Consider the following 21,166-nt stretch of genomic DNA (forward strand, 5'->3'; position numbering starts at 1 on the left):
AGCATTATAAGATAAACTTGTAGTCGCATCTTGTGCCGAATGAGAAAGGTAACAGACAAGATGCAATTGGTGTAAAGTTTTGTAGGGGATAAAAATAGTTTAAGTATCCAGTTGCAAAGGGGTGGAAACTAAAGGCAATGTATTGAAATAGAGAACAATACTAGATACTGTCAGATCCCATAACTTTTATGAAAAAGTAAAATATAGTAATCCATACTAATATTATAAATGGGAAAGTGTGTGTGTCTGTTTGTTTGTCCGTCTTTCACGGCAAAACGGAGCGACGAATTGACGTGATTTTTTAGGTGCAGATAGTTGAAGAGATGGAGAGTGACATAGGCTACTTTTTGTCTCTTTCTAACGCGAGCGAAGCCGCTGGCAAAAGCTAGTATATTATAAAAATGATTCTACGATGATTGTTATCATAACTATATTAAGTACTTACATATCAGAAATGTATAAGTAGCTCACTGCTGACAACTAAATAGACCTCTTCTTCGAGTAAGGTCTGATGTCCCACTTTTATTTATTGGATCAAAATTGTAAGTCAATCTCATACAGAAGTGGCTATGTTTATCCACATTACAAATTAAGAATATTAATTATTATGAACCAAACTAGATACCACAAAATTATGTCAACAAAGCTGCATTTCTGTCACAGTATTTCAACATATTTTTTATTCCCGTTGAAAAAATGGCAAAAACGGAACACGTTGTCAATATCCATCCGACGTCTGTCCGTAGGTATATCACAGCCATTTTAAAGTATAAACGCTGAACAATTTACCTGCTCTAAATAACTAAAATTCTAAACATAAAATTATCCGTTTAGTTACATCAAGCCAATTTGACAACGGACCGTGTGAAGAATTTCTACCCGGAATTTCAAAACATAATTTCACGTTATTAAATGAAACTCACAATTTTTACTAAAGCTTGTGTTTATAGTTCCATAGTATTAAAGACAAAAGACAGTAATTTAAAACGTTGTGGGAACTAAATCGACAGTACATATGTCTTGTAAAACAAAGATCATTATTAATATGAGTATAACGGTATCATTAAGTCCTTATTCCACTAAGCGGTAGACCGATCATTGGTTTGGAAAATTAAATGCTAATATGAAATTATTATATTCTATGTTGAATATATCTAACAACATTATAATGAGGGATCTCTGAAATGAGATCGCTCGTAGCGATGACTAATTTTGAGTTAATCGGGGTCAGAATGGAACAGAGCTTTTAGATTTTTTTAAAGGAAAGAATGTGGAAAAAAGCAAATTACTTAAGGGATACAATTTATTTGGAAGAGGGTTCGTTTGATTAGTGTCAATGTTGTTTTATTGGTGCTGTCCATCTTAAAAGCTGAATACGATATTTTTGATCCTTTCATGGAATCAGAAGTTAATTTTTGTTTAATGAACATTTATTCAATCAATACAATTGCTGAAAAGGAAAAGAATGAAAATGGGTAGGTATAACATTTTATCTCTAAATGTAATATTTACCTTATGAAATAATTATACGTCTTACCTTAATAAAGCAGGTAAATATTTAGTTTAGTAAACGTTGGGAAAAAAAAGGTAAAATAATGTTAATTAATCGCGTTCGACCTGTATGTGACTTTAAATATTTGTGTTCTCAAGACTCAGCGATGCTCAAGTGGCTGATACGATGTTGCTTTATGTCCATAGTCTGCTTCCCATCAGGCAGTTCATGTGCTCGTTTGGACTATAACGTAAAAAATAGAATTACATTAAACATATTAACATAAAACATTTTATATGGTATCCATATACTTAATTTCATCAAGAGTAATGAGATCTACGAGCGGTTGCCAATTTAGTAAGAACGAAATTAAAATTTCATAGGTAATTTGAATGCGGTGACTCAGATCCGATTATCCGGACTCAAACAACGCTAAACGCTTATTAGCCCTAATCGAGAGAAGTGCCACTACTATCGGTTTTCGACATACTAAAATACGTTTCTCGATAGATTAAATGTCACGGAAAATGTATGTATTTTTTGGTTAAGTCATCAACATCATCATTTCAGCCATTAATCGCCCACTGCTGAGCATAGGCCTCCCTTCATGTACGCCACTTATCCCGGTCCTGGGCTAATCTCATCCAGAAGTGCCCCGCAGTTTTTCGAATGTCGTCCAACCAACGAGCCAACGGATGCCAGGCGCTTCTTACATCCGATAGCGGCCACCATTCGGTCAACATTTTGGCCCACCTGCCATCACTCTGCCTGGCAACATGCCCCGCCCAATTCCATTTGAGTTTGGATATTCCATTCCATTCCATTTGGTTTCGTTTTGGTTAAGTATATAGTGTTTTGGGGATATTATTTAATTTACAATATTATTTGTCATGACGAGAGAAAAGTCCTTACCAGTGCTTGACACGCTAATGACTAATAGACACCCTTCTGTCAAGTTATTGACAATTAAAAGTATTGAATGTGACATCTACACTACTAACGACCATTTACTTTGTTACTAACGAGCACTGGTACTTATTTTCTGCGATAGGGGGCAAACAAGCAGACAAGTCGCCTGGTAGTAAGCGATCACTGCCGCCCATGGGCACCCGAAATATTACCAGAAGGGTTGGAGGTGGGTTGCCAGACAAGGGTGTATGCTCTTTTCTTGAAGGTATGAAGATCGTATCAGCCCTTTTACTTTTAAGTATTCTTATACGTCAAAAACACATGGTACAGGCTAAGGTAAGCGACCATCACGCTTATTATAAAAAGGCACTTAAAGCATATAATAAAGAATTTAGATTCATAAAACGCTTGATGACATAATGGGATAGATAATTTCGGGTCGAGGCGAGATCGCATGTGAAGATCGGCAACTCATGAATGTATAATATATAATGGAATCACAATTTGGATGCCATTAAGCAATTATGCTGTTGTTACCATTATCCATTATGATGTTTTCGAAATGCTTTTAATTTTTTATTAGATCAAATTTGGGGCTAAGGTGTACGATGCCAATTTAAACGGTCCTATTAAATATCACTCAAGATGATTCACTTCTTTTGTATCCTTAAAACAATAGTTTGTTGTGTGTTTAAAAATACATTATTAGCATAATTCCGTATTTATTTAACAAGATATGAGATATCATAATAATATGGTAGCTGTTTTAGAATTTAAAGTGAATTAGCTAGTTGCTAGTATTGGCCTTTATTTAACCGACTTTAAACAACAGTTACCGTTCGTTACTACCTATTCTACAAAAAGGCAAGTAAGAACTAATTATTGCTAGAAAAAAAAAATGCTAATTTTTCATTCCTATTGACAAGACGCAAATCATTCTGTATTTATCTTGGATTTTTTTTTGTATGTATATTTGGATTTTTCTGATAGTTGACACACTTGTCTTGTTTAAAATAACAGTACCAATTAGAAATTATACAAAGTTGGTACCTAACGGCTAACATATTTTATTTTTTATCGCATGTCAATGTGTTTTAAATCCTTAAGTTTACCCTAAGTTAAATTTTAATTTAACGTCTTTTTTACGCCGTCCCAAGTATCTATAAGCACGGCAAACGATTAAATTCCCTTTTTTGGGTCAAACTTGTAATACTGGCAATACTTTTGGTACACACTTTTGGTCTGCATTTTGCTAACGTGTCACGACTCTAGTATTGATTCTACTTTGATTTTACTCTTGTGTCAAAGTGACAGAATGAGATTGCAATTCGAATCATCATATCATTACAAAGATATGAATTGCGTAATTTTACACGAATTTAATCTCTCATGGCCTGACAATACGAACCAAGGCATGCGTTCTCCTGAATGGCACAGTATATAGACTTTTTTGTCGATGGGTATGGCCGCCATGTTTGGTTTATGACACTTAGACGGGGATTTTGTCGTACCAAAGAGTAAATTGCAAGTTTTTTCGGCACAACTTGGTTCCTCTACTCGTCGCAAGATGGCGTTGGCATTATTAAAATAAACAAGAATGACGTGCATTTGCGTCGGTGTAGACCCATCATGAAAACGTAGATATGATAATTTTATATTTAAAAAAAAGCTAACGTGACATAAATTTGACAAATGTCTAAAAGAAATATAGTATCTTCTGTGTAATATCTTCTTCCGTGCACGTGTGATTTATTGTTTAGTCAATTTAAATATCACTCTAAGTAAGAACTGTTAGACAAAACACTCGTAGCATAATTGTATATTTCAATATATCACAGCCATACATTTTTATATTCTTTCAGGTGATTCAGCTTACCCACAGAGGCAAACACTACTGATGGATGCACTGACTTTTGGATGCACCTGTAGGATCTCCAGAAGCTCGTTATACCGCTTTACAAGTTCGAGCCCGCAACTGTATAGAGCGGTGTTTTGGGCGACTAAAAATCAGTTGGTAGTGTTTGTCATCAATGGAGAAACTGCACTACAAGCCAGCAGCGGCAGCTAAGATCGTTAAAACGTGTTGTGTGCTTGACAATATAGCTAACAAAGCGAATTGTGAACTGCCTCCGCTGAACCGACACGAAGAACAGGAGCAGCAGCAGGAGCAGAGATTAGCGGCGGAGTTTGACGCCCGTCAGCAGAATGCTGATATTTATTTGGCAATGGCTCCTGACAGGTGTTGGCTAAACAAAGAGCTGCAGCTGGGTCGCGCTGCTCGTCAAGCGCTTGTCCGGCAGTTAGCAAATTATGTAAGTAGTTATGGTAGGTCTATTTCAGTTTATAGTTAAGGTGAGCCAAAAAAGCTATATTTTAAGTTCACATCTTAACCATTAGTATAATTATCATTAATTTCATTACAGAACCCATTTTTTCCTAACTTTTGTGTCGTCATGGGAGTGTCGTAAATTAGGTTTCGGGGCTGCTGATTTCAAAATTAATGTTCAATTTGGAATCTGACATTTGACACAAATTCGTCATGAGTATTGCTATATTATATTAGTATAATCAAGAACCATTTAATACTGGACTGACATAGCCCATACAAAAAAGCGTACCCCTAAAAAAAAGCTCAATTTTTGGTTCAAAACTAGATGGCATTGTTTTGCAACCCGGGAGTTGAAAAAAACATAATTTCACCTATATTTTTACTTGTTTTTAGGGTTCCGTAGTCAACTAGGAACCCTTATAGTTTCGCCATGTCTTTCTGTCCGTCCGTCCGTCCGTCCGCGGATAATCTTAGTAACCGTTAGCACTAGAAAGCTGAAATTTGGTACCAATATGTATATCAATCACGCCAGCAAAGTGCAAAAATAAAAATTGGAAAAAAATATTTTATTAGTTTGCCCCCCCTACATGTAAAGTGGGGTTTGATATTTTTTTTCATTCCAACCCTAACGTGTGATATATTGTTGGGCAGGTATTTAAAAATGAATAAGGGTTTACTAAGACCATTTTTTGATAATGTTAATATTTTCGGAAATAATCGCTCCTAAAGGAAAAAAATGTGCGACCCCTCTAACTTTTGAACCATAAGTTTAAAAAATATGAAAAAAAATCACAAAAGTAGAACTTTATAAGGACTTTCTAGGAAAATTATTTTGAACTTGATAGGTTCAGTAGTTTTTGAGAAAAATACGGAAAACTACGGAACCCTACACTGAGCGTGGCCCGACACGCTCTTGGCCGGTTTTTCCATTTAAATCCTTCCGACATCCGATATCGGATCGGATAAAAACGGACTAAGACAATAGATACTGTATCCCATCAAAAACAAAACTTGTAAAAACACCAAGTCTTCGCAACTCAGTTTGTTCGCGCCCTTTTCATTCATTATCATTCATATCGTCCATCCCGTTCGCTCTTCCTTATGATAGGTTCAACCTCATTTTTATTTGTCGTGTCACCCGCCTTTTTGCCGACCTTCTTAAAAAATATAAGAAAATACGTCAATCTGCTAAACTAAAAGACATTCGATGTCAATGTGAAAAAATATCCGCAACGACGAATAAAGTTATAATTATTAATTAAATAAATAACGATTCGCGAGTGTACACAAGAAAGAGTGAACCAAGTAAATATTCGAAAGGGTGGCCGCCCGCTGAACTGTCGAGCAAACAACAGCAGTAAGTTGGGCACGCATCAATTACCATAATTTTATTTTTCCGTTTTATTTTATTTTATATTACAATCGTTCGTCAGGAACTACGTAATCGCTGGTCCTTCAACACAGTTCTTCTGGCGTAAAAAAGAGTAGAGATCCCTGTAATACCAAGTCGGTTAATTTATTCAGTCCCTAATACTTAAAGGACCTTCTGCCATAAATTATTACGTAGTTTACTAATAGCTATACTTTCATATTTTGCATTTCTCATGATGCGTCGAATAGCATTCAAATGTATAAGATGAAAACTCGACTCGACGCCGCTCGATTCCGCATATGTGGAAGCCAGGCTTTATGGAAAAAGTAGGTTTTTGTGACAACTACCAATAAGATTTTGCCAGGGAGACTAGAGATAAGGAGGAAAGTCTGTCGAAGTAGAACAGTCGCAAAAATGACCGGCTGAGCCTTTATAATTGCAGTTACAAATATCTCCGCTTGGAGCGCATGTCTCGCTCAATGATCAGCGATGTGAGATGACATTAGACGTTCTTTTCTCTAGGCTAATTTCGTCAGACTGAGCAAGTCAAGACGTAGTCCCGTGGTAGTGCGCTGGCTTCGTACGCAGATGTTCTCGGGTTCAATTCTGACAGCGATCTTTCTGTTTTTTTTTTTTTTTATACATTTATTTTCTTTTTGTGTATTTTATTTGTGTTTATTTATTGTTTTATTCATAAAAATGTTAACTTAAGCCCTTTTACATTGTTTGCCCCATCTTAGGATTCTTCAGTAATGTTGTAAGTCTTGCAAATGAAATTTAAAAAAGTTGTAACAAAACAAAAAAATATTTTTGGACATTAAAAAAATAAAATAATTCAAGAAAAATATTAGTAGAAAAAAATAATAAAGGTCTCACCAGGATTTGAACCCGGGACCCCTTGCTCCGTAGGCGGGGTCACTCACTACCGAGAAGGCAAAGAGATTGTCAAACCCTTATGCACCTGCGATTGCAGCGCCACCTATCTTTTCTTTTATATGTGCACTTCTGATACTTAAAGAGGTTGCTCCTTTATTTCTATTCTTCATGGATTTTGCACATTCAAAAATCTTTAAATAATACTCAACTCGTTTCGGTCACACTCGTACAAATATAGGATTGGTGCGAGCGAGACGGAGATTGATTGTCAACATGATATCTATCATAATCATAAACACTATTCGAAATGGCCTCATTTAAAATATAAATTTGAAATATATTGAAAGTAATATTACTAATCATTGACGTCACGCTCAAAATGAAAGCGATAGAAAATTTGACAGTATGGTACTCTTTTGGATGACTGTCATAATTCAAAATAAGAACGATGCCGATGGCTTGCGTTGTAAACAGGGACTGAAACATGACACGGGCCCCTAGCGTCATCTATATACTTTTTACTGTATCATTTGTAATGCCGTTGAACTACCGCGTGCGTATTTTTAGGGTTCCGTAGTCAACTAGGAACCCTTATAGTTTCGCCATGTCTGTCTGTCCGTCCGTCCGTCCGTCCGTCCGTCCGTCCGTCCGTCCGTCCGTCCGTCCGTCCGTCCGCGGATAATCTCAGTAACCGTTAGCACTAGAAAGCTGAAATTTGGTACCAATATGTATATCAATCACGCCAACAAAGTGCAAAAATAAAAAATGGAAAAAAATGTTTTATTAGGGTACCCCCCTACATGTAAAGTGGGGGCTGATATTTTTTTTCATTCCAACCCCAACGTGTGATATATTGTTGGATAGGTATTAAAAAATGAATAAGGGTTTACTAAGATCGCTTTTTGATAATATTAATATTTTCGTAAATAATCGCTCCTAAAGGAAAAAATGTGCGTCCCCCCCCCTCTAACTTTTGAACCATATGTTTAAAAAATATGAAAAAAATGACAAAAGTAGAACTTTATAAATACTTTCTAGGAAAATTGTTTTGAACTTGATAGGTTCAGTAGTTTTTGAGAAAAATACAGAAAACTACGGAACCCTACACTGAGCGTGGCCCGACACGCTCTTGGCCGGTTTTTTTTAACACGTTCACTGCGAAACAGGTCATTCTGACCCTGTTCTGGACTTCCCCTGGTGCGGCGACAGAAATGCGCAACTTTACCCTGGTGCGAAGCCCATATCATTGTTATATTTTATTATTTTTATATAGTCAAGTATACGTTTATATTTATCATTTTACACTCTATTTGACAGCATATAAATTAATAAACAGGTCACATATGTCCTGTTCGCACCAGTCTTAGACTTTTGTTATTCAGTGCGGAACAGGGCCTTTAATGACCTGTTACGCACGACCTTGTATAGCACTGGAGCAAAGTGCAAAATGCATTAGTGTTGTTACCATATTATCAATCCACACGTTATTTTGTGGTGAAAAAATGTGTTTCGATTGTTTTAAATGAAATTCGTTAAATACAATATAACGCTTTTATACGCAAAACGCTTACAATTTTGCTAAATATTATTACGTAAAAATATATTGTAAAAAGTTCAAATTGCTTGATGCAAAATATTTACTAAAATTTCTAAAAATCGTTTTTTAAATAATGTTAAGAGCAAAGTTAAAAGTTTTGGTTGTATATAAAAATCTGGTTACATTAAAGGTAAAGAAAGTAAGAATTGGATCGATATATTAGTTCGTTTATTTTCCTCATCACTACTAAATCATCGACATTTTTACCTGTGCCCGTTCTGGCTGTGCGGCACAAGTCAATTTTGACCTGTTAATTAATTCGTCTATAAAATCTAAACGAACAGTCATCAACTTCGGCGAAGACAGTATTGTGTAGATTAGTTATTAGACTAAATATTGTTTCAATAAAATTTAATAAATGTGTATCTGGTAAAGGTATTTTAGGTAAAATATGAAACCCTCCTTACAAGCTGTAATTGACTTGTACCGCACAGAGAGAAAGCTCAATACAGGACTCTCATGGGTTGTAACGCACTGAGAGCGAGTTCACAAAATCCGGCTCCGCAGTGAACGTGTTAAATAACGACATTTTTATTCAAATGACACTCTTAGTGACATCTAGCGACATAGATTGACGGCTGCCAGCTGGGGTACGGTATTTAGTATGGACTCTGCTGGTCCTGTATTAAATGGTTCTTGGTATAATGTAAAATACCCCATAATGGACGGTGATACCATTATGGACAAATCCTTAAAAATAATAATTTGAAATTAGTTCCTAAAAATTGACGGCATTGTACCATAAACAAGAGTAATAGAGCTGCTTAATTTTGAAGTTTCATTTAATTCGGTTATTTCTGAAGGATTTGGCGGCTAGATAAAAGTCATCAGTTTACTGAAAAAAAATATTAGTAAAAATTCTCATTAAATAAGGTTGCTAAGAGAGTAGAGTTCGTGTATAAATTAATAGAAAAAATAATACTCGGTGTAAACTTGAATGAGTTTTACTTACTGTATTAACCATGAGATAAGGTATAAAACATACTAGTTTGTTACTCCAAAGATATAAAGAAATTGTGTTATTTTGCGAGTGTCCATAACTGGACCCGGAAAACTGCGTACCTCCGTTCCGTGGACAAGGAACAATTTACAAAAACCAAAATTTACAAGAAACAATCCTATGTTAAAATAACCCAAACTAATTTTATTTGGGGTATATAAAATTGTCTCATTGAGTATTAGTTTGCTTTAAATGTAAATTTTTAAACTTATTTCACCGTTCATAATGGGGGATCCATTACTGGAGAACTGCCGTCCATGATTGGAGAAAAAGCACCTTGCTTTAATTTGTTAATTATGAAGAAACCAATAGGAGTATCTATTCTGCAATGCGCTGGAAATGTAAAAGAAAGATAAGACATTCAAGTTTTAACACGTTTAGCGGTAGAATTTTTACATGTTTCAGTGAAATATCGAAAATAGGCAAAATTTCATCTTAAACTGTCCATGATTGGGCCCGTTACCTTATAGTCGTTGGATAAGTTCGGTTCGGTACAAAACTTTTTTCTCTACACTTAAATAGGTTTGTAAAAAAGTTTTCGAATAAAAGTGACGTTATTCTAAAACAAATTAAAAAAAACCGGTCAAGTGCGAGTCGGATCGCCCACCGAGGGTTCCGTACAAACTTTCAAACTCCCCAGTTAAAATAATCTCACGTTTTCACATACCTCTAACGACTTGACTAGAAGACAAAAGTATAGGTACTAATGAGCATTATTGTGTATAGCGCCATCTCTCGGTGAATTCGCTAACTAATTTGCGCGACCATATTAGTATGTTGGTTTTTCAGGGATTATTCTTTATAATGTTAACCGATTTAAACAATTTTTACTTTATTGGAAAGAATTTGATTTACGTAACATCTCGTATTAATTTGAAGTACTATATACATCCGCAAAGGTGGGTAACTTAAAAGTAAAAATCTGAAAAGTTTTTTGTGAATTAAAAAAAAGGTTTTCAAGATACAAACACGATTATATTTTTCCTGTAATATTTAGCATAAAACAAATGTTTCCTAAAATTTTCATAATTTTTCGTTGGTAAACTTCGGAGATAAGGGGGGGGGGGAACGGTATTTTTTTTTACATTTACCTTCAAAATTCTTTTTTTTTCCACAACAAAAATTTAAAAAAATAGTTTATGTACGTTCAATTTGAGCTCTTTCTAACGATACCCCACTTGACCTAGTAACTTGAAATTTACAGTTTGCCCCCTTTCATTTTGGCCATGTTCTACAATTAAAATTAATAAATTAAAAAAAATTATATGTTCTATTTGTAGAGGTTCACAATGTTCACAACTATTCCAAATTTCAAGTTGATAGCATTAGTAGTTCTCGAGATATTTAGGAATGTGACAGACGGACAGAGTCGCACCATAAGGGTTCCTGTTGTACCTTTTTGGTACGGAACCCTAAAAATGATATTGCGCTACCTCTTTCTTAGTTTGCCCCTTCTATTCGGGCCCCGTAACGCCTAGGGTTCTGTTGCCTACGTATTGACTTATTGAGGTGGCGTTCTTTTGTGACATGTCGAAACCTGCGCTGTTCTGATGTTGGAATCCATGAAGAGTTGAGGGATTTTTTAGCAACTCAAGCATTTTCTCTTGTAAATTAACACTAATTAACTTGTAAATTTATTTTTTATGTTACAGTGATTCTTCATCGGACCAAGGCCGATTTGTCCAGGACCAATTTTCGGATCTCCTGGGCTTCCTGGAACAAGGACTAGTGATTGTTTCGAGGAGCTGTCATGGTGTTGGCTCTTGATATTTTATCGTGAAACGCAGGTATCCTTTCAATTGCTAGTTTTTCAATTCCACATTCGACGTTCAAATACAACTTTGCCCCCTTGTATAACAAATAACTATTACTGCCAAGTGCCAAGCCCTTTGCACACGCCAATGGTTGGAAACTTCTGATTTATTCGTGATCATTATTATTGCAGATTTAATGATGAAGGCGCGTCGGAACCCAAACGTCAAGAATCGCCGACGTTCACAGAAGCAGCTACAATGAGCGGAGAATCTGAGAGCCAGGTAATAAGTTTAACAAAATTGAAAATATCTGTGTATCTACAATGCCAAAAATAGAGGAAAAACGACTTAACCCTTTAATGCACAGCGATGTATATATGCATCATCTATTTTTGACTGTAATGACAGCATGTCAAAATACAAATTTGAATTAATCTTTGTCAAGGTCATGCATTTAAGGGTTAAATTTATAAAAATAAAAGCTTGAATTCATAAAAAAATACTGAACTGATTAGTTGAAAAGAGTTATGTCCCTTTTTTAACAGACTTTTTTTATCGAAAATAAAGGAGGTTATATAATTATTAGGGTTCATGTTTTTCTTTAACTTTACCGCCGCTCCAAATCTCAAGGAAGGGGTTCTCAATTCGTCTGTATTTTTTTTGGTTTTAGGGTTCCGTACCAAAAAGGTACAAAAGGAACCTTTATGGTCCCACTCTGTCCGTATGTCTGTCTGTCTGTCATATTTCTAAATATCTCGAGAACTAGGTAATTTTGCTATCGATTTGAAATTTGGAACAGGTATGAACATTTTTAACTTCTAATGGCAAACTGTAAATCATGTCAAGCTACTACGTCAAGTGGGGTATCGTATGAAAAAGCTCAAATTGTACATATCAAAACTATTTTTAACCGCCGCCTCAAATCTGACAAGGAAGGAAGGTTCTAGGGATGGTCAGAGGGCGCTGCGAGTCCTTGTATAGATTACTCATATGAGAGATAATTTCGACCTCAGCATCTGTGACCTGGGTGGCCGAGCGGAAATAGGCATCTGCCGCGATTGCAGGGTACGTTGGTTCGATTCCAGCCTCAGGCACTGGAGGCCTTGGTCACTTTTTCTTTCATATGTGTAATTTATTTCGGTTTTAAAAACTAATCAGATTTAAAATTCAATTTAACCACCCTTGCGGATTTTATCGAACAGATCGAACTACAAATGAATACGAGATTAAATAAATGTCATATACAAAGAAAAAGTGACCAAGGCCTCCAGTGTTCCGAGCTGGAATCGAACCAGCGTACTCCGCTTACCGGGCGAATGCCTGAACCACTCGGCCATCGGTGCACGAAGGCAAGGGTCGAAATTTCCAAGTATATGACATTCCCGAAGGCTCGTGGCGCCCTCTGCCATCCCTGAGGTAGAACAGTATGGTTCGACCTCCTAGCTGAATCAACTCAGGTGATTACAAGCTAGCGAAGAGAGATGGCGCTGCCATTCATACTCTAAGAACAAATTAAATTATTTTCATAGAAAATATTTTAACTTGTATTTTTTAAGTAGTAACCATTGAGGTATATGTACTACGTACTAGAGGCGACGTTGCTAAGAGAATTTTTACACACCCCACTGCGGTCCAATGGACCGCAACGTTGTCAGTCCTTACCAGGTCCTTGCGGTGCAGTGACGTGCTGTGATGCACATACTTTCCACGTGAATAATGCCTTCTTGTGTGCTTAAAAATTGTACTAATAACTCGAGGAAATCAAATAAAAGCCAAGGTGTGACATTTCATCGGTAAATTAAACAAAAAACTCGTCTATAATATTTTAAGATTGAATATTCTACAAACTCGCGAGCGGGAGCGACACTGCCGCCATTTTGGTGACGCAATCATAGACTATAAAAAGTTAACCGCGCAGATGTGCCATTTACACTGTTCCTACTAGTGTGTTTCACCTCTAATAGAGTTGCGAAATATAAATATTTCTATTTGGAAAATTATTAAGTAACTACTTACTATTTCATTAATTATGTTACTAAAATATAAAAAAAGTTTATTTGTTTAATATATATAGTTAATAGTTTTTGAGTAAAATTGTATTTTAGCACGCTCACTTTTTGCAGTTTTCTTCGGCCTGGTCATGAAAAAAGGGAACAATTGATACGCTTTGTCCAAAAAAAATCGTGCTGAGGAAACTTGGTTAAGTTGGTTACCAACTGACCACTATAATTATGTGTTCATTATGTATATTAGAAGAAGAAGATAAATACAGCACAATTATTTTGTATTAATATTTTAAAGAAGAAGATAAATACAGCAAAATTATTTTGTATTAATTTGTATTGTTTAAGTTGTAAATAAATAAATAAGTTTGACTAGAATATCCGTATTTTATTTAACTATAATGTAAAATTCCCGTTAGGCAGAATATAATAATATGTCACATCTGGTGGTAGACCTACTCTACGCGTAAATAACCGCTCCCCGCACCCCGCGCATTTGTCAGCATGTGCAGAGTTTTCGCTTGGCAACGTCGCCTCTAGTACGTAGTACATATACCTCAATGGTAGTAACACTACTATTATGTTATAAACATAATTTAATTTGTTCTTAGAGTATGAATGGCAGCGCCATCTCTCTTCGCTAGCTTGTAATCACCTGAGTTGATTCAGCTAGGAGGTCGAACCATACTGTTCTACCTCAGGGATGGCAGAGGGCGCCACGAGCCTTCGGGAATGTCATATACTTGGAAATTTCGACCACCGATGCTTCGTGCACCGATGGCCGAGTGGTTCAGGCATTCGCCCGGTAAGCGGAGTACGCTGGTTCGATTCCAGCTCGGAACACTGGAGGCCTTGGTCACTTTTTCTTTGTATATGACATTTATTTAATGTTTATAACATAATAGTAGTGTTACTACTTAAAAAATACAAGTTAAAATATTTTCTATGAAAATAATTTAATTTGTTCTTAGAATACGAGATTATATGTAAAAAAAATCTCTTCTAAATTAAGATTAAACTATGCAAATGAGTTAACATTAAGAAATAATTATCCCTGAAAAACTAACATACTAAACAGGTCGCGCAAATTATACCCCAATTGCTAATTCGAGTCCAAAAAAACTACTACGATGTTGCCACTGCAGTAAAATGTTTGTAAAATAGTATAATCCTTTTTATAAAAACACACGCCAAGATAAATTATTTATTATTTATTTCAATCCTTTGATTTATATATTTAATAGTCTTTTATTATTTACATAAATACTAGGACGCTCGATTTTTTCTTTTTTTCCGTGATTTTTAGTTGTAAAGTTGGTATTGCGCTTGTATCACTTCAGGTATCAATAACATTTGGTGCTATATTTTGCGGTATAGAACAAACTATTGGTGATATAGATATTGTGACCAATTTTTTATACATATATTTTACAATTAGTTAATCAGCGAAATAGTGTATAGTGGGCTTTATGGTTGCCACGGCCGCCATTGTTTTGGAAGCGGCCATGACACCATGGTCTGTCAAACTGTATTTGAATTTATTATTATGTATGATACACAGATATACAGACTACAATATCTCTGATATATGATAGACAGACGTTAATGTGCAAGTAGCGCTTTATTGACAACCGACACTTATGAACCTTTTAGATAAAAAATGGCACATGTAATGATCTATTGTTTTACCTTAAAGAGAGTATGTAAGTAAGTTTGAGTAATGTTCTTCAATTTATGGTTCCAAATCTCCTGAGGAGTCTCAGAGATACATTGGGCACTCGTTCAATACGCTAAGGAAATACCTTTCGTGAGCCCCTGACTTCGCCACGCGCCATTCTGAGAGCCAGTTCAGGTGCTACCCTTCAGCAATAACATTCTAATATTGGTAATGGGTTGTTAGACTCCAATGACTAATTTAATAAACATTGGCGAACATTGCACCTGACTGAGACAGGGCATCTTTAGTGCATACATTTATCTGGTTTAAGTTTTATTATTATTAGCAACGTGAATGAAGTTGATGTTGATTGTCACATATACACGTAATATAATGCGAATTACCAACATTTATCATTAGTGGCGACCGGTGGAACTAATTTGACGTATGAGAATTAAAACAAAAAAACTAAAACGAATTTTCTTCACAATTTTATCATCAAGTATTCTTGGATTTCTTACGTGCCAAATAAAGAATGTAGAAGGTTGGCGAAACCTGAAAAGTATTTTGACAGTGACATAAGTGAAATTGACAGCTGTGACATTGACGTATCTGTCGTAGTTTTTTTGGACTCGAATTAGCAATTGGGGTTATAGTTAGCGAATTCACCGATACCTATAGGTAATTATAGTCAAATCTTTAAAGTTATAGGTACATATATGAGATACATGAGATTATTTTAACTTTTGTAAGTTTGTACGGATACTACTCAGTGGGCCAGTCCGACTCGCACTTGACCGGTTTCTTTATGTTGTCGATTTCTCCGTTGTTACAGGACCGATTTCATTTTTTTTTTGATTGAATGTATATATGTATACAGATTTGAGATTAGTCCTATTTTTATCAAAACCCAGTTCTGATGATGGGATCCTGGAGAAATCAAGGCAACTCCTCGAATCTTGAAGGCATACATGTGGTGATTTTTGTGTTTTTATAAGAACAGCATGCATATACGTACGGAACAGTGACATTTGGTGCAGTGGAACTGCTGATGATGGTCAGAACGGAACTCCTCAAGTCTGAAAGGCACACTCATAGTGACTTTGGTATTTTTATAAGAACAGCATGCATTTATGTTCAGAACAGTGGAACTCAGTGCAATGGAACTGATGATGATGGAAATGGATCAGAATGGAACTCCTCAAATCTGCACGGCACACTTACAATGAATTTGGTATTTATATGAGAATAGCTTTAATTTAAGTACATTCATAACAGTGACATTTGGTGCAGTGGAACTGCTGATGATGGTCATAAAGGAACTCCTCAAATCTGGACGACACACTTATAGTGACTTAATTTAGTATTATTATAAGAACAGTATGCTTTTACGTTCAGAACAGTGGTCGCGTTAGAGCTCGCGGGTTCGAACCCCGGATCGCACTAATGAGGTTTTTGGAATTTATGTGCGAAATGTCATTTGATATTTGCCAGTAGCTTTTCGCTGAAGGACAGCATCGTGAGGAAACCGGGTAATCCTAATAAAGCCCTAATTACCCATCGGGTTGGAAGGTCAGATGGAAGTCGCTTTCGTTAAACTAGTGCCTACGCCAAATCTTGGGATTGATTGTCAAAGCAGACCCCAGGCTCCCAAAGACCATAACTTTAATTTATTCAGGTATACATATATTGGTTTTTGTGTTATTATAAGAACAGCATGCGTTTACGTACGGTCGACTACAAAGAGATGTATACACTTTTTCAGCTTCTTGCATCGTAATAAGGTGAGAAATGGATACATCTCTTTGTAGTCGACCGTACCGAACAGTGACATTTAGTGCAGTGGAACTGCTGATGATGATCAGAACGGAACTACTCAAATTTGAACGAGACACTTATTATGACTTTGGTTTTAGGATTCCGTACCTCAAAAAGGAAAAACGGAACCCTCATAGGATCACTCGTGCGCCTGTCTGTCCGTCTGTCACAGCCTATTTTCTCCAAAATTACTTGAGTTTGGGGTTGGTGCAGTGGAACTGCTTATGATGATCAGAACGAAACTTCTCAAAGACGACACAAAAGGATCTTTGTTTGCTAAGCATATTGAGTTTTTAACTCAAATTTTGTCAAACTCGATTTCTTATAGGTAGTCGGATATTGGATTCATGACGAATTGAGGGAACTCCTTAAACCTTAACGGTTTAAATTATTTAATACCATGCACGAAATAAAGCATCAGATAAATATAAGGAAAACATGGATAGAAGTTATTTTTAAATACAAATTCTATTTAATTCGTCAGGTAGAAATATATAAAGTAAATGAGTTGAACGTGACGTCACTCAATTCGATTTCATATTAGCAAAACGTTAAAATTCGTTTTGACAGTTCTTAAAGGGAAGCTGATTTGACTAGGAGGCAAGTAGCCTATTCAACATTCGTAAGTACCTTTCACCAGAACTCCAAAAGCGGCGGTTTTTTAGGGTTCCGTACCAAAAAGGTACAAAAGGAACCTTTATGGTGCCGTTCCGTCCGTCTTGTGTGTCCGTCCGTCTGTCACATAACTTAATATCTCGAGAACTACTTATATTACGGCTTTTTAACCGGAGCTACAGTCCGGTCTGGGAGAAAGCGAAAGCGCAACTTGGCATGTATTAAGTGCAAAATAGCAATAGAGTGCGATGAAAAAACATTTTCCCCCTCACTAGCTCGGAAACACGTGTTTTGTCCTTTAATACCAGCGGGTAAAAACGCATTTTATCCACTAGTGGGTAAAGTAATTTGACCTTGAATAAAGTCAAATTAACTGCTTTAAAATTGATAAATGTAGGTGAATCTAGTAATAAAGATGGTTTACCATCTGTGGAACCACCATGCGTTTATCACTGCTTCCAGTAGGAAGCAGTGATAAACGCATTTTTTGCGTTGTAGTTTCCTCGCTATAGTGAGGGGAAAAGTTTTGTGTTACACTCGGGTGCAAATGTATTTTACTTCTCGTGTTTTAAAACACGCAAGTTTAGAGTTCTATTCTCGAACCACTCACTTCGCTCGTGGTTCAACTATAGAATCCTTTCACTTGCTCATTTTTCAATTCCACACTCGGCGTTAAAATACAACTTTGCCCCCTAGCATAACAAATAACTGTTAATTAATGTTCATTGACTATATCACCATTATTACAGGAATGCGGAGCACCTTGCTACTACTAAAATGGAGAACCCGGACCTGTTAGCGACATGGAACTGACCAGGACCGTCGTGGGCTCCTCATGTGCCACCCCGGATACCTTTTCTGATTGTGGTGTTTACAGTACAGTAGTGTACATATTCATGAAAAAAAAATTGTAGGTACTTTTTTTACATTTTTAAAAAACGCACTCTGCATGGTTTTGGAGTTTCGACTTCGTGCTAGATAAAAACCCCCAGGCAAGAGCAAACAATTTTTTTTCCTAGCCTATATTTGTGACCCACTGCAAAGGCCTCTCTTTTCTTCCGCCACCCATCACGTTTTGCCGCCTGCTTCGGCTAGCCGCAGCAAAATACGTCGAGGTCATCTCGCCTCGTTTTTAGGGTTCCGTAGTCAACTAGGAACCCTTATAGTTTCGCCATGTCTGTCTGTCCGTCCGTCCGTCCGTCCGTCCGTCCGCGGATAATCTCAGCAACCGTTAGCACTAGAAAGCTGAAATTTGGTACCAATATGTATATCAATCACGCCGACAAAGTGCAAAAATAAAAAATGGGAAAAAATGTTTTATTAGGGTACCCCCCATACATGTAAAGTGGCGGCTGATTTTTTTTTTCATTCGAACCCCAACGTGTGATATATTGTTGGATAGGTATTTAAAAATGAATAAGGGTTTACTAAGATCGTTTTTTGATAATATTAATATTTTCTGAAATAATCGCTCCTAAAGGAAAAAAAAAAAAAAAGTGCGTCCCCCCCCTCTAACTTTTGAACCATATGTTCAAAAAATATGAAAAAAATCACAAAAGTAGAACTTTATAAAGACTTTCTAGGAAAATTGTTTTGAACTTGATAGGTTCAGTAGTTTTTGAGAAAAATACGGAAAACTACGGAACCCTACACTGAGCGTGGCCCGACACGCTCTTGGCCGGTTTTTTTTCTACCTCTGCCCCGACTAGTCGGGTGGTGTCCAGTTAGCAAACTATACACCCTGTTTCTATTTTAAATTATATGTGTTGTATTCTTTTCTTGTACAATAAAGTGTTTACTTACTTACTTTTTTGAATTCCGTTAACTTTAAGGAAGGTTCTTTAGATTAAATACGATTAATTTCTCAAAAAAGCTAGCGTCTTGACTGTTACGTTTACCGAGTTTGAAAAAATAATAGTTATTTGTTTTACAAGGGGGCAAAGTAGTTGTTTAACTGGACGTGCCAATATTGATACCTGAGCAAGGGAAAGATTTCAATATTGAACCGCGAGCGTAGCGAGTGGTTCAAAAAGTGGAATCTTGAGCGTTGCGAGGGTATCGAGGCACGAAGGTAAAAGGAACTTTGCCACCGACTATATATATAGAGCAGCGAAGTGGTCCAATGATAGCAACCTTCCCTAATAACTCTTTCATTAGATTTTTATAATATTAGGTAAAAGACATGGAGACAGCCAATTTTTGGCTTCACTTTTTAACGTGCTAATTCTATAGAGCCAGGTTTCTGGGCTCTCTGGTGATTCTGTGTTTTAAACACATCTTTAGAATAAAAGCTTTACCTTATGTCAAAAAAGTATTTTATTTGAATAAAGGTATTTTGAAGATACCTATTTTGCATTTTGTATTTCAAATACCTTTTTCTAAAACTATTTTGTATTTTTATTTGAAATAGGTAAAAAACCAAAGTATTTGCATTTTGTATTTAAATACATTGCTGGAGAGCAAGCATCACTTTGTTTTTCTGTCAATGAAAAGAAGAATATAGTAAATATGTATGAAGTCCATGTAGAGGCACTGCGTTTCAATATTAAGTATCAGTGTGAGATAAGATTTTTCAAAATAATAGTCACGATATTTGTTTAATTTGATAGTCACGTGTATTTAAATTGTAGTAAGTATCTACATTAGTTCAGAGTTTATTGCTGGGTGTGGCCATACTGTAGATAGAGCTCTTTCTTGTACTGTGCCCTTAGGTTCCCCCTTTGTAATAATTGCAGTGGTTCTTCAAATCATACATGCGGTAAATAATGCGGTCGTGGCACGGAATATCTACTAGCTGAAGAAGAGTTACTGTCAAAGTAAAATGTGTAATCACAGTGCCTATACTGCTATCTCTCGACACAGGCTTAAAACTTTTGAACCACAGTTTTGAAAATTTGACCCATATTCTTAGCTTGATATGAGTTAACGATATTTATACGAGGGCTGACGGAAAACTCTACAATGTGGCACTACTAAAGTCTAAGCAAAAACGAGACGATCTGTTCGTTGACAGTTTGCTGTTTGCCGATGACGCAGCCTTCGTCGCCACATCGCAGCCTGAGCTCCAGGGTGGCTAGCCGAATGGCACAATCGCTCACGAAACGCTCACGAAACGAAGCGCTAGTAGATATCTATCTCTATCGCGCTTGCGTATTGGCGCGACAGAGCCAGCGGCGTATCGCTTTCGTTTGGCGTCGGAGAAATGCCATTCGGCTACGGGGCCAGACCATTATGGACAAGTTTTCTCGTGCATGTGCTCTGTTCTCCATGTCCATAAATCCCCGAAAAACTGTTGTACTGGCTCAAGGGTGTGCGGAAAGGCCCACGATCCTGTTGGATGGAGCCCCACTTGAGTCAGTAGACAAGTTTTGCTATCTCGGGTCGACAGTGACTAACAATCTCTCACCGGATGCAGAAATCGATGTTCGGATTGGTAAAGCCGCGACGATGTTTGGGAAGCTGAGTGCAAGAGTATGGCAAAATAAACACCTTACTAGGAAAACCAAGATGGTTGTTTATCAGACGTGCATCCTGAGCATACTCTTGTACGGGGCTGAGACCTGGACATCGTATTCCAAGCACGAACGTCGTCTTAACGCTTTCCACATGCGCTGCATCCGGAACATTTTGGGCATACACTGGAAGGACAGAGTAACGAACGAGAGGGTGCTTGAGATTGCTCAGCTGCCCAGCCTCTTTGCGATGCTAAAGCAGAGACGCTTACGCTGGCTGGGGCATGTGCAT

At 36.7% G+C, this 21,166-nt stretch overlaps 1 protein-coding gene across 2 annotated transcripts; it reads left to right on the forward strand.

Annotated features, from left to right (window-relative positions):
- Positions 1 to 3,937: 3,937 nt before the first annotated feature.
- Positions 3,938 to 18,270, forward strand: LOC125229908. Of its 2 annotated transcripts, XR_007177463.1 has the most exons (4): positions 3,938 to 4,713; positions 11,228 to 11,362; positions 11,521 to 11,611; positions 18,172 to 18,270. XR_007177463.1 is itself a non-coding variant. In XM_048134849.1 (2 exons), the coding sequence occupies exons 1-2, from the start codon at positions 4,432 to 4,434 to the stop codon at positions 18,196 to 18,198; spliced, it is 309 nt and encodes a 102-aa protein (XP_047990806.1). In that variant the 5' UTR covers positions 3,938 to 4,431; the 3' UTR covers positions 18,199 to 18,263. The 2 variants fall into 2 exon arrangements, 1 of the variants encoding a protein (XP_047990806.1); XM_048134849.1 differs by lacking the exons at positions 11,228 to 11,362; positions 11,521 to 11,611 and having other exon boundaries at positions 18,172 to 18,263.
- The last annotated feature ends 2,896 nt before the right edge of the window (positions 18,271 to 21,166 follow it).

The sequence above is a fragment of the Leguminivora glycinivorella genome, chromosome 9 (assembly GCF_023078275.1).
Source record: "Leguminivora glycinivorella isolate SPB_JAAS2020 chromosome 9, LegGlyc_1.1, whole genome shotgun sequence".
In the NCBI taxonomy this organism is placed as follows: Eukaryota; Metazoa; Arthropoda; class Insecta; order Lepidoptera; family Tortricidae; genus Leguminivora; species Leguminivora glycinivorella.

What these genes read in the sequence shown, in the direction of transcription:
- LOC125229908 (XM_048134849.1), top strand. Translation starts at nt 4,432, where the DNA reads ATGGAGAAACTGCACTACAAGCCAGCAGCGGCAGCTAAGATCGTTAAA. An exon ending in TCCGGCAGTTAGCAAATTAT is followed by an intron (nt 4,714 to 18,171) that starts GTAAGTAGTTAT and finishes CCATTATTACAG; the next exon opens with GAATGCGGAGCACCTTGCTA.